Source organism: Coturnix japonica, chromosome 14, assembly GCF_001577835.2.
Source record: "Coturnix japonica isolate 7356 chromosome 14, Coturnix japonica 2.1, whole genome shotgun sequence".
In the NCBI taxonomy this organism is placed as follows: domain Eukaryota; kingdom Metazoa; phylum Chordata; class Aves; order Galliformes; family Phasianidae; genus Coturnix; species Coturnix japonica.
Genome location: NC_029529.1, coordinates 11,955,670 through 11,968,019, shown reverse-complemented (window position 1 = coordinate 11,968,019; position 12,350 = coordinate 11,955,670). Strand labels below are relative to the sequence as shown.

At 44.4% G+C, this 12,350-nt stretch overlaps 1 protein-coding gene across 1 annotated transcript in view; it reads right to left on the bottom strand.

Moving 5' to 3' along the window:
* IFT140 (intraflagellar transport 140) overlaps nucleotides 1–11,575 on the bottom strand; it is a 36,297-nt gene extending 24,722 nt beyond the window's left edge. Inside the window, exons 1-17 of the mRNA XM_015877245.2 lie at nucleotides 11,235–11,575; nucleotides 10,828–11,049; nucleotides 10,492–10,613; nucleotides 9,902–10,044; nucleotides 8,882–9,057; nucleotides 8,206–8,297; nucleotides 7,695–7,801; nucleotides 7,392–7,534; nucleotides 6,734–6,937; nucleotides 6,321–6,393; nucleotides 5,787–5,878; nucleotides 4,901–5,028; nucleotides 4,636–4,753; nucleotides 4,048–4,175; nucleotides 3,413–3,560; nucleotides 2,383–2,514; nucleotides 260–453 (exon numbers count right to left, since the gene is read on the bottom strand). Of these exons, the coding sequence (XP_015732731.1) occupies nucleotides 260–453; nucleotides 2,383–2,514; nucleotides 3,413–3,560; nucleotides 4,048–4,175; nucleotides 4,636–4,753; nucleotides 4,901–5,028; nucleotides 5,787–5,878; nucleotides 6,321–6,393; nucleotides 6,734–6,937; nucleotides 7,392–7,534; nucleotides 7,695–7,801; nucleotides 8,206–8,297; nucleotides 8,882–9,057; nucleotides 9,902–10,044; nucleotides 10,492–10,613; nucleotides 10,828–11,049; nucleotides 11,235–11,381 (2,369 nt within the window). The 5' untranslated portion in view covers nucleotides 11,382–11,575. The remainder of the gene's footprint in view (nucleotides 1–259; nucleotides 454–2,382; nucleotides 2,515–3,412; nucleotides 3,561–4,047; nucleotides 4,176–4,635; nucleotides 4,754–4,900; nucleotides 5,029–5,786; nucleotides 5,879–6,320; nucleotides 6,394–6,733; nucleotides 6,938–7,391; nucleotides 7,535–7,694; nucleotides 7,802–8,205; nucleotides 8,298–8,881; nucleotides 9,058–9,901; nucleotides 10,045–10,491; nucleotides 10,614–10,827; nucleotides 11,050–11,234) is intronic.
* Between the last annotated feature and the right edge of the window lie 775 nt (nucleotides 11,576–12,350).

The window sequence follows — 12,350 nt, the reverse complement described above, 5'->3', positions numbered from 1 at the left end:
TGTGCCAGACAAGGGGGAAGGTTGCTCATTTTCCCCCAGACTGTGATCAAAACCTGCAGTTCGTAATGCCTCGTGGACAAAGAGTAAGCAGAGTTTACATTGAAAATCAGTAAAATAAAGATTTCGTCTTTCTGAGAATGAGGGGGAAAATGGAATAAAAGAAAAAGTAGCAAGTGAGATGGAGAGGATGGGAACAGCATGTCAGCTTTCACTGAAAATCTGCTCTACTCATAAGGAAATGTATAGAAACATGCTGTACCTTTTTATCAGCTTGATGGATTTGAACGCCTCATCCATGTCTCCAGCAGTCAGATAGAAGCTGAAGTTCAGCATGGCATCCCGGGTAGCCTTATCACAGTCTCCTAATCCAATGAAATCTCTCATGGGTCGTCTGGAAGCCATCTGCAAGACCGTGGAGCCTGACTCCGCTTGTCCTTTCCCAGCTTCCCCTGGCTAAAATGAGCACATTACCATTTAGGTATCACAGAGGATGAAGCCTACTCCTTTTGGTGTCTCAATGGTAAATTTCCATTGCAGTCCCAAGTTTCCTATTCCAATCACAATTTTCCAGCATTGGCAGTTCAGGGACTTTTAGAACGCCTTTTTGAACGCAGTTAACAACATAGACCTACTTCATTTATTCTTGCCTTCCCATGAAGCTTGTAAATACTCAACCTCAGATTCAAGACATTCCCCATACAACACACACGTTCTGGAGCCCCTAAACCATCATTAATACCCTCACTGGTCACTGAAAACCACCCCAAAGGAATTTAACCACTACTGAGACACAGAATAAGATGGAAGTCAATCATCAGTATCATATGATCTGTCTAGAGTGTAATATGGTAATTTTCATAACCCAACAGCAGAAAATCATCTGAGTCATGAACACCAAATTTCACATGTACCCTGTACCAACCTTATAGCAGACAGCTGAGAAAAGTATTAAGAGTTGCAGAAGCTACCGCAACATAACATCTTAACTATACTATTTTACAAGTTATTAGGTAAAGTAGATGATAAACCCAAAGCACACATTGGCTACGGGCACCTCCAGGGATGGGCACCCCCAGCTCAGGGCAGCAGTGCCAGCACCTCGCCGCCCTCTGAGTGAAGGATTTCCCCCTCACATCTCACCTAAAGCATCCCTCTTCTAGTTGAAAACTGTTCCCCTTTGTCCTAGCATTATCAGCCTATCGCCACCAGCTGTTGCATCGACTGGATTTGCTGTATTTAAAGGAGACTGCTCTTGTAGTAAAACACGGTTCCAAAATGAATTACTACATAATGATTAATGAAGTCGCAAAGATGCATGTAATCCTACTGCAAGAGAAAAGCAGTCAATGAAGCAGAGCTGAATATTAGAGTTACAGATACTTACAGGTTTATGGACAAACTCCCTCCAAAAAATTAACTAATGGCAGCAATAATCCACACCGATGGGAAGGAAAAAAACACAAGAGATGTGGTATGAAAGTAAAATAGCACAAGTCATGATGAGGGAGGTGTTAACAGAGGGAAAATGAGCAAATCTTAGACGTTTCAAATGGATGGGAAACAGAAAGAGCAGCTCTAACAGCTAAATACATTTAAAGTGGAAAAATATCCAGACAAAAGTCTCCTTGTTTAAATTAACTCAGTATATTAAGTTAGGTTCACATAATTGCACTACTCTGTTATTCAGAAGAAAATCATGGGATCAGAAGTCACATTGAGTTCCTAAAATGCCTTGGCAGAATAAACAAAAGAAGGCAGCAGGATATTTCATTACCATCACAGATCTTAACTAAGATACTCAGATCAGATCTGTAGAGGATAGGCTTAACTTTCTCCATTACACACGGCATTAAGATACAGACAATTCTGTCTCTATAGTTGAATTTCCAAGATGTTACAGCACGCGTTTCTAGTGTTTGCAGCAAGTGTGCACTAAGTGTCAGTGCACAGTGGGCATTCTTGCTCTGTGCTATTCTGTGGGCAGTAAGCTCCATTCCAACAGTTAGCAGGCTGCTCTGCTGAAGCCAGCAGGAACTGTCAGCTGTTTGGGGATATGCAAGCCTGACACACACCTCAAATGCAAAAGATTGGTGACTGCATAACAATGGGGTTTTGTTGATTTTGAACACCTCCTGAGCTTCAATGTCTGGTAACTACTCCTGTGTCTGTACATCACACCCAGCTCATGGTACCCAGGAAGAGACAAGTCAGTAGCCACAACCATGTCAAGTACACCCACATTAGAATTAACTTCATGTGGCTGTTACAGCTGCCCCTGGGTGTGCCCTGCCTACTGCAGGCTCAGTTTGGTGACACTGGAACCCCAGTGAATGAAAATCCTGAACCCACAGGAGGGGAAGGAATCGTGAAAGATGCCCTCACCTTTTTTGCAAAGTAATAATGTGGTACATCGACACCCAGAAGAACCTCGTACAGTGATGGCAGTGGGAAGCTGTCCTGAAGCAAAAGGCCGTGTTCTTCAGTACTGAAGAATGACACGACCCAAACATCCAGCTGGAAAAGAAAGTCGAGCACCATTTTGTTTTCGTGATGCAATATCCTGCTCTCGTTTTGTTTTTATTTTCCATATTCAGTTGGCAAAACCTCTCAAAAATAACGACAGCCATTCACCCACATGCGCACACACCTGTTGGAAAGAGCAGAGCCACACACTTCCTCCCTGCAGAAAGCTGCCAAAGATTCACTCTGCATTTCAGACTGTTCCTACTGCAAAGGGCCCTCGAGTTCTGCATCTCAGGAACCAGCCTCATCAGACATATCAGGGAATGCACCAACCACTTAAACACAGTTTGTGTAACGGCTGACTTATCCAAGTCAAGATACAAGCATTTATTTCCAACTGAAGTCTTTCAGACTTCTCATTTCTTAAACAGTAACCACAGCAAACACTCCTGTGGAATAAGGGCTAAAAATCCAGTTGCATTCCTTTCACATCCTTCTCTTCTTTATGTAGCAACATTTTTGCTTCTTTACGTAAGGAATAGTAGGTTGAAGTGTTTTTTTTTTGCTGGAAGACCCTACCAAGGTATTTTGAGCCATCCCTATTCCATTCTTCATAGCATCACTTTCTATGTTGACCTTCCCAGAACCCTTTTTTACAGTCAGTTCAGCCAGCAAAAGAAACAAAGCTTTCCATCTCTAAATGGAAAAGATTAAACTAATATTATGCACTATACACAAATTTTTAAGGGCCACTGCAGGCTCATTAGCAGGTTAAACAGAAACACTGGACTGATGAAAGCTCTTTGCTTAGATTGTTTCTGATCAATAAAAACTTCCAATTTTTCTACAAGATATTGGAATAAACTATGGGTTAGAAAAAGTACCAATGATTTTCTGCTTGGGTAGGGAAAACATCATGTAGAGCAAAGAGGAACAAAAAGACCCATACCGTGCTCTCAGTCTGGTTGCTCTTCTGACTTGGGGATCGTGCACCTGGCTCCAGAATTGTCTCACATACAAAAAGTCTCGGTTCATTGCAGTCCCAGAAATGGCAAACAGGGACGTGATTGTGCAGCTCTGGATGCTCCACAACAGGCCTATCAAAACCAAGAAACGTGCAATCACAGAATCACAGGTTGGAAAAGACCTCCGAGATCATCCAGTGTAGATTATCCTCTGGTGAGTTTACTAATTTTGATGCTCTAAAATGAAGCAGCGATAAATGCATCGCTCACGCAGACACTATTCGCTATTCACAAGTCAGTGAAGCCGTCATACTAGTTTGTAGTGGCCTCTTATGGGCTGCACGAGACACTACACTTGAGAACAACTCTTGTTACTCCCATTTGCCGAACTGGCAAGGAAAAATTTGTAAGGACCCTGCTTTATAGGGGAGTTGGATTTGTCAATCTTTAGAGGTCCCTTCTCACCCCTACAAGCTGTGATTCTTGGGAAAACAATTTAAATGGCATAAATTCCCACCTAAATTATACATAGAGTAATGCCAGTATCGAGATGTTGCTCACCTTCACAGGGCAAATTATCTTAATGCCTCAAGTAATAATTCCCAGAGTCGTAACTTACCTGTCAATACCACTCCCAGAAGAAAGCTTTTCCCTACCAATTCCTTGCTCAGCTTTGAAATCAAACACTGTAACTTTGTCCATTTCAACGTCATAGAAACAGATCTTGGAATCAGTGCCCCCGTCTGCCTACAAGAAGGCAAAAAGTACTGATGAAGCACACAGAAAAAGGCTGGAAGTTTGGATAGCATGTTTATCTCAACTGATTCATATTCTTATAGTTTTGTGTACTTGTAATCACACAGGAGCATTCTTTAGAAGAAGTATCAGAAAATTCCTTGGGGTTCTTCTATTCCAGCGAGTTTGCTTTGGCCTTCTTTGAAATGTTACAGAACAGATTTGTGCTGAACTACTGCCTTCATTGCTGCGCTGCTCTCAGCAAACATACAAAACCTGAACACAGCTTAACTTAAATGCAGCATTTAGCTGCGTGCTTGGATGTGCACCTTGCAGTCCCAGTACAGCGCATAGAGGCTAAAGGTGTATTTCTGTGAGGTTAATCTTGAACCTTCAATAATCATCTTGACCCGCACACCGCTCTATTAACCGGTGTTGAGGCCACAGGGTGCTAAATGAAGTTTTGCCTCACCTTGCTGACAAGGATGCTGACTTTATTGCCGCTAGCATTGCACTTGACAGATGCAATATTTCCAAGGCCAGGAAACAGCTCGGAGAAATTCTTACTATTGCAGTGCACTTTTGCCTCTCTGTCAATAGGAACAGACTCAAGTCATTTAGTGTCAAACATGCGACAGCAGCCATTGGCCAAAACATTTTTCAAGTTAAAAACAAAACAAAACACCTCCCCCCCTGCCCCAGAAATGAACAGATTGTTTTTAAAGATTTATTAATACCTGCGAGAGAGATCAAAGATTTTAAAGTGAGACAAATCGGTTCCCACAGCCAAGAAGTTCCCACAGACATCCAAGAGACACGGATTCCCCTCTGCTTCAGAAAACACCAGAAGCTGTTTAACTGTTCCCTGAGAAGAAAGGTATAACACCAGGTTGGAACGTTCGGGTTTAACTAGGAGGGATTTTATGTTGTCACGAAGTTAGCCCATGGATCTCTGTGTTAGACAAAGCACCATCAGCAAAATGGGAGAAACCTGCTTCAGGTTAAAAACTAGATACGTTGTCTCCTAAAGAGTTTGAAGTTTTTCTTCTGTAAAAATTGGCCCTTTGGTAAAGGACACATGAATACAGCTCCCTAAATGTTCATTAATATGAAGCTGGAAAAATCAATAATACATATACATAAATGAAATGATTCCTTAATCTGACAAGGCCCAGCTCTTCTTGACTATTAAATAAAATCATAAGGATTGTAAGGATTGTATTTCTCCCTTTGGTTGTGGTGGACACAAATAAGCTACAAACCTTAAGCAGTACTCCGTAGGAGTACACAATATACAGGGGGTATTTCTGTCCTCTCAAAACACACTCTATTTTCTATTGATAACATATACTCATATGCTAATGATTTAGATAATCATAAGCCGTCTGGTCCTTAAGAATTCTGTTTTCTATTATAAATACTTACTACTGTTAGCTGAAGTGTAGTAGCTGTTAAATGTGACAGACCAAAGGACTCAAAATGTAAAAGAACTCAACTTGTTTTTCCTATGACAACGTACAGTCAACAGGTTTACAGAACCTCCTTTTATCTTTTAAACTGCAACATCAGTCTCTGAAAAACAGTGAGATGTATTCCTTGCTCTGTGTTTTCATCAGCTCTTACCTGCCAGGTACGGACTTGGACCCGATTCGGCTCAACCGTGTACAGATTTTCTCCATGCATCGACAGAACTGGAGAGTCACAAAGGAAAGAGCCTGGGACAATCACAATGAAACCATCATTACAACAAGCAGTTGGCTGGGACGTGTGTGTGTGTGTTGGTGTTTTAAACAGACTAAAAGGAAATGACTACCCCCATCTTGCACCAGCTGCATTTTACAACCCATGACTCCCACTGGTTCTCAAGCTTCTTGGTGTTCTGGTCATGATTTAGCAGAGGGCTGATATGGGTATGATATGATGTGATATGATGTGATATGATGTGATATGATATGATATGATATGATATGATATGATATGATATGATATGATATATGATATGATATGATATGGCAGTATGGGTGGGTTGTGGTAGGACTTGATGATCTTCAAGGCCTTTTCAAACCTGAGCAATTCTATGATTCTATGGTTCTACAATTCAGGAACACAAATATTTCAACTCTGAACAATCAGCTTATTGCTAATTCCAAATCCTACCTGCATTTCTTAAGGTATCTTCTGAGCACTCAAAGACAGTAACTTGCTTCCCATTCCAGAACACCACAGCATCCTAAAGAAACGTAAAAAGATGCACTCAGTATCGCCAGGACTCGTGCAGTAATTTAAGCAGAAACACTGAGATTTCCCACACAACTGCCACCTTTCACTTGTTCCCCTGTATAATGGGTTGGAAGGACTGGGAATGGAAAAAAACTGAAGTCAGTATCCAGAGAACTGCCAAGCCAGTGCACCACCTGAAAACAAGCACAGTATGATCACTAGAAGCCGCAAGAGTACTTCTATTATACAAATGGAATAGCAAAGAATTACATTAAGGACTTGGAAAGCCCAGTCTCTATACTCCTAGCTAGGCAAACAATTGAGCAAACAAACAAAAAGATCAACGTGACCTTAGTAGTGAAGACTCCGTTCACAGTCATATCAACATGAAGATTGTGTGTGGTTCCTGTGCTGAAGAAGGTCACATTAAACAGGCTGGGAGACACCTGCACAGCAGCCACTTGCTGATTGTAGTGACATGACATGGCCTGCTCACTGAGGATGACCACAGAGCTGATGCTGTTCACTGCCAGGAGGTTCTTTCGCGAGCCCCACTGCATATGGGAGCAAGAAAAGAAAGCACAGTGAGTAATCCCATCTGAGACCTCAGCAGTCACAACATCCCAAGAGAGATGAGAAGGGTTAGGATGGAATAAACATTTGGGGTATATATGTACATATACTCAAGCACACACACAGGATAAATTCCAACTTATGTTTTTGTTTTGTTCATTTGTTTTAAAACTATTAGAGACAAATTAGCAAGCCAACCCGTTCTGACAAAAGCAGACAAAAGGTCACTTTATACATAACCTGTCTGTAACACGGTAGCAGTTAATACTGTTAATACTTCAGTTTTGAAAGTTGCTTTACTCGAGGGTTTTCCTCCTTCAGGACGCTGACTGCTCTCTTGGCACTGTGTGCACCCATGGGTTAGCAGGCACAGTTGTCTATTTCACAAAGATGGTATAATCAGCTGATGGTTCTGAAGTCTCTTTCTTGCCTTACCTTTATCTGAGTGATATTTCCTTCAAGTTCTGTAGATGCGTGGAGTTTCCACTTCTCCTTGCCCTCCCCTGTGCTCTGACTGGATACTGACGTGTTCCTCCACATGGCCACTCTCCCTTTGTTAGTACCAGCTGCTAGGAGACCTGCCATTCACAGACATTTTAGACACTTCCTATCTTATCAAGCTTCAGAAAAACAAACAGGGCACAGAGCACTAGGCAGCCTGGCTAGTTCTGGAGCCATGGGAAGCCAATTTGAAAAGGGTTCGGAAGCAGAGATGACAGCTGCCCTGGTATTCCTCACCTTTAGCACTGCAGTAAGAAACACAGTTCATACACTCCCCAGCCTCAAAGCCAAACTGCACATCTGGGGAGAGCACATAGTTCTCACCTCGGTCCAAATCCCAGAACCTAAAGGTACACAAAACAAGAGTTAATAACTCTTCTCCTTCCAGCTATCTTGCTAACCTGTCAAGAGGACTTGTACATGGCACTGTTCTGCTATTTCCTTAATCACGGAATGACCCAGATTGGACGAGATTTCAAAGGTGATCCATTTCCAACCCTCCTGACACAGTCAGAGTTGGCCAACCAGTAGGTCAGGCTGCCCAGGGCCCCATCCAGACAGGCCTTGAGCACCTTCAGGGCTGGAGCATCCACAACCTCTGGATGGAAAGAGCAGCAAAGTGGTTTTCTCATGCCAGTAAAGAAAAAAAGCCCAAAGGCCCACACAACCCAAAAAGCTCAAGAGACCAGAAACTGCTCGGCCAGATTTCTCACGTGCATTAAGAGCAGCTTAAAAACAGGATTCTTACCTGAGTACCGTCTCACCCATTGCTGTAACAACAAGGCTATGGTCTATTAAAATGATGTCTGCAGAATTACCAGTCTTCCCACTCAACTTCACCTGTTAACGAAAGTGAATACAGTCAATGCCAGAAGGTAAAATCAACATATTGAATGCTGAAGCATCTAAATTGTTTCGCATGACCCCAGAGTTCAAATGTAAACCCTGAACTGTGTGATAACTAAGAGAGACCAAGGAGTGACCTGCAGAGCACATCATCACAATGTGACAACAAAGCCATCCTTCAGACTTACAGAGAAAGAGCACATTGCAACAAGGAGGGTGCTGCTCCTGCTGACCTGAAATAGGCAACTGAGCAACTGATGGGGATGAAGACACATAACATGTCACTATTTCTCCATGAAATGTTTTAACAAACATTCGATTGCACCCAAATTACAGATGGATTTTAAGAGCATCACCTTTTAATTCAATAAGACAAATTAAGGAGGGTCTCAATGAACAAAACACAAGAGCAAGACGAAAACCATCTTCCCAAGTTCAGTAGCACACTTCTATTTCACCTTTAAATGTGCACATTTGATCACTGAGGCATTAAAGGAGAAAAAAAGCTGATTCATTTCTGAATGAAGGAAATAAAAGAGATTAAATATTGCAACTCTACTTTGTTGTTCGATGCACACCTTCATGAGCTCCTTGGCATCTCCCTCGAGAGTAATTGTATGCAAGGACAGCAGCAGGTTCTCTGTTATCACAACTAACGCATCTTTTTTCTCCATGAACAGAAGCTTCTGTACACGGTTGTCGGCTGACAATACGTGGTTTGTCTTTCCTTTCTCATTCACGTAGTGCACAGAACCTGTAGTACACATAAACAAGTCACACAGCTCTTAGTTAACAGCTCTTGTAGCCACAGAAATCAAATATGCTCCTTGTTCCTTCAATGAAATAGTCCTCGAGTGCTAAAAGAAAAAGGGCCACAACTGCTGCCTCACAGTTTGTCTCTGGCTGTGGACAATTACAGCAGCTTTTGCTGTCACTCATCTGGAAAATCCAAATGCAAACAACTCAAGTTGTTTCTGTGGTGTTGTAAACACCACAAATATTTCTCAATTAAAAGTACACTTTCTGCATACATGTGCAGGTATGCAAAGGGCAAACGATGGCTTTTAAAATCCTCAGTGCCCCCACTTGCAGGACTCCCAGTCCGTCTCTAGATGGGGATGTCTACCAACAGATGCTCCCTTTCAAAGCTGCTACTGACAGGAAGTACCCATAAAATAGAATGGCTTTGGAAGGCGCAAATAGTACCAAAGACCTGTGGCCTACTTCTACCTTGGGGGAGATTATTAGTTTAGAGATTATTATGGAACTGATGAAATGTGAGTCGAACCTTCCCTGGTCCAAGCAACCATGTGCCTCCAGAAGAACCATTGAGTACTGGCCCACAAAGGAACATGAATTTCAGCCACAACCCAATTATCAGCCGTATCATATTTTGTCCATCTACGCCATTACGGGCAAACTGTACAAAGTGTTGTGGTGTACTGGATCACCATAATGGAAAGGGCTTACCTTTAACCTGCTCAGTCATTGGTTCACACTATGAAGGGGTGGAATGTAGCAGAAATGCTGTCATTAGACTGTTTTGAACCACTAATAGGCGAGTTTACAGCAGCTGAGAAAAGTGGTTTTGCTCTCACCGTCAGTCAAGGTGATAAAGAAGGACAGTCCTTCCTGGAGTCCCATTTTCAGAGGTGCTTCTGTTCCAGCTTTTCTCCAGTTAAACATATCCAAGGCTTTCTCATCACCGCTCACAGCAGCTTTTGCCAGCTGTAGGAAGTCTCTGCAAACAAGAGATACTTCATTTCCAACTCCCTACATAACTGAGTGCATTCCGTCCTAAAGAAAGGAATGAATACTTCATAGTATTGTAAAGAGAGAAGAAAGATGTTTCATACGCTGGTTGGAAACCAACTAACCCCCAAAAGATATAAAGCTCATTTAGTACCAGTTTTCACTTGTATTGCTTCACCCTTTTTTCCCCCCTTTAAAGAGATACGTGAAACAAAGAAATGCCCCAGACTGAACACAGCACTCGAGGTGAGGCCTCATCAATGCTGAGTACAGGGCAGGATGACTTCCCTGGTCCTGCTCACTGATACAGGCCAGGATGTCCTCATCGAGATCATTAAGAAAGATGTGAAATAGAAATGGTCTGTGAAAAGGTTTTTCTTTCTGTGGCACAAGTGAGAGCTGATCCGCCTGCACTCGGGCAGGACGCAGCACTTACTCTCCAGGAGGGGGTGGTCGGAAGATGCAGTGTGACACACATTGTCCATACTCATGTTTCAGCAAGGGAGGGCCTTGCACTCGACCTCGCTGATCCATTCTCCATAGAAACAAGATGCCGTGCTAAAAAAAAAGGCAAATTGAAAGAACTGTAGAAAAGTTAAAACAATTACATTTGTTTCCTCCCTGACCTTTTCAATTTGTACCTAAAGCAAGGAAATGAATCCCCCCCCGGCTCCTACAGCTATTCCATCCCATAGCGATCCATCCATGACCCTTCCCATCACGAGGTGTGTGTTGTATTCCAGACCCAAGGTCTGACACTGGAGCTGCTCACCCCATCCCCAGACACCAGGCGGGATCCGCTGCTGCTCCAGTTCAGGACGGTGATCCTGGCGCTGTGGTTTGTCGGCGCAGCGTGAAGCTCCTTGTCGTGTTTGTTAAGTACAACAACTTCTCCATTGTCCCACCCAGCCGCCAGGATCAGCCTGCAGGGCTGCCAGGACAGCGACGTGACCTGGGAGCTCCTCTCGATGTGAGCGTCAGGAACGTGTTCTCCCTGCAAACAGCAGCAAGGTGCAGGATCAGCACAAGGATGAAGATACACCTTCACTTTTACTCAAAGCATGTGGCCATCCTATTGCTAAGCCTAACAAGCAGCTGAGCATCACCAGGAACACTTGGAACTGCAGATGAATGAAATGCAGAAGCTCAGTTTCAAAGCAGCAAAGCTATGAAACTCACCTGCTCCAGGTAGATGTCCACGCAGCCTCCCGATGCTGTGCTGATAGAAGCGACTGCCAGGAGGGGCTGAACGGAGTGCCACGATATAACACAAGGGGACGCGACTGAATCCGGAGCCTCCGTTCGGTGATCCACGTACACGGCCATGGCAGGAGCCGCCACCGACTGCGAGTTTGCACGAGGGATTGAACGGGGAAGGAGGAAAAAACGGGGACACAAATAGGACGATGGTCCCGTAACGCGGAACGAGGAGCGCTCCCACCCGCCGCTCGGCGCTGCGGGGACAAGGCCCGGCCGCGGTTCGATGCTCCGCGTTACCCCGGGCAACGGGGCGGGGCACAGAGCGGAAACTCCCGGAGCGAAACCGAAGAGCGACGGAAACGGCCGGGACGGAGCGGGGGGGGAGAACCGAGCTGAGCCGGTGTGAGCGGGGTGAGGGGCTGCACAGCGTGTACAGGGTTAACGGGGCATTGTACAGTGTGTATTGACACCGGGATGTACAGGGTTAACGGGACATTGCACAGCGTGTATTGACACCGGGATGTACAGGGTTAACGGGACATTGTACAGTGTGTATTGATACCGGGATGGACGGGGATAACGGGACATTGCCCAGCACGTCCCCAGCCGTGCAGACAGAGGCTGGTTGCGGTCACACGGTGCATCCCATCACTCCATCCCTTCCCCTTATGGCCTGACCGCGGCTGCTGGGAATAGAGCTGTGCCATTAGGGCTCCCTGTTGGTGAGAAGATGAACAGCAGCTTTGGTGTGAATCCTCGGACCTGGGTGGGGAAGCACTGCGTTAGGAACACCCCAATTGTCCAGCCCTGTGTGCAGATCCTCACTTGGAGGGTCCTTTAAGGCCGGCTGTGCTCATAACGCTGATATAAGTTATAGGTTATTGAACTCTGTGTGAGGCGATGGGGCTCCATACAGTTATTGACGAACATGGAGAACGTTGATGCCGCACTGTTTAATGCACATTTCTGCGCTACAGCTGGGAATGGTGGGGGCGATCAAATAAAAGCCCCGTAAGATCAGCAGGTCCAACCAGCAGCCCGGGATACTGGGAGTCCTGGAAGCGACCGACCTTCGCAAAGGGCCGCAGGGCTGTC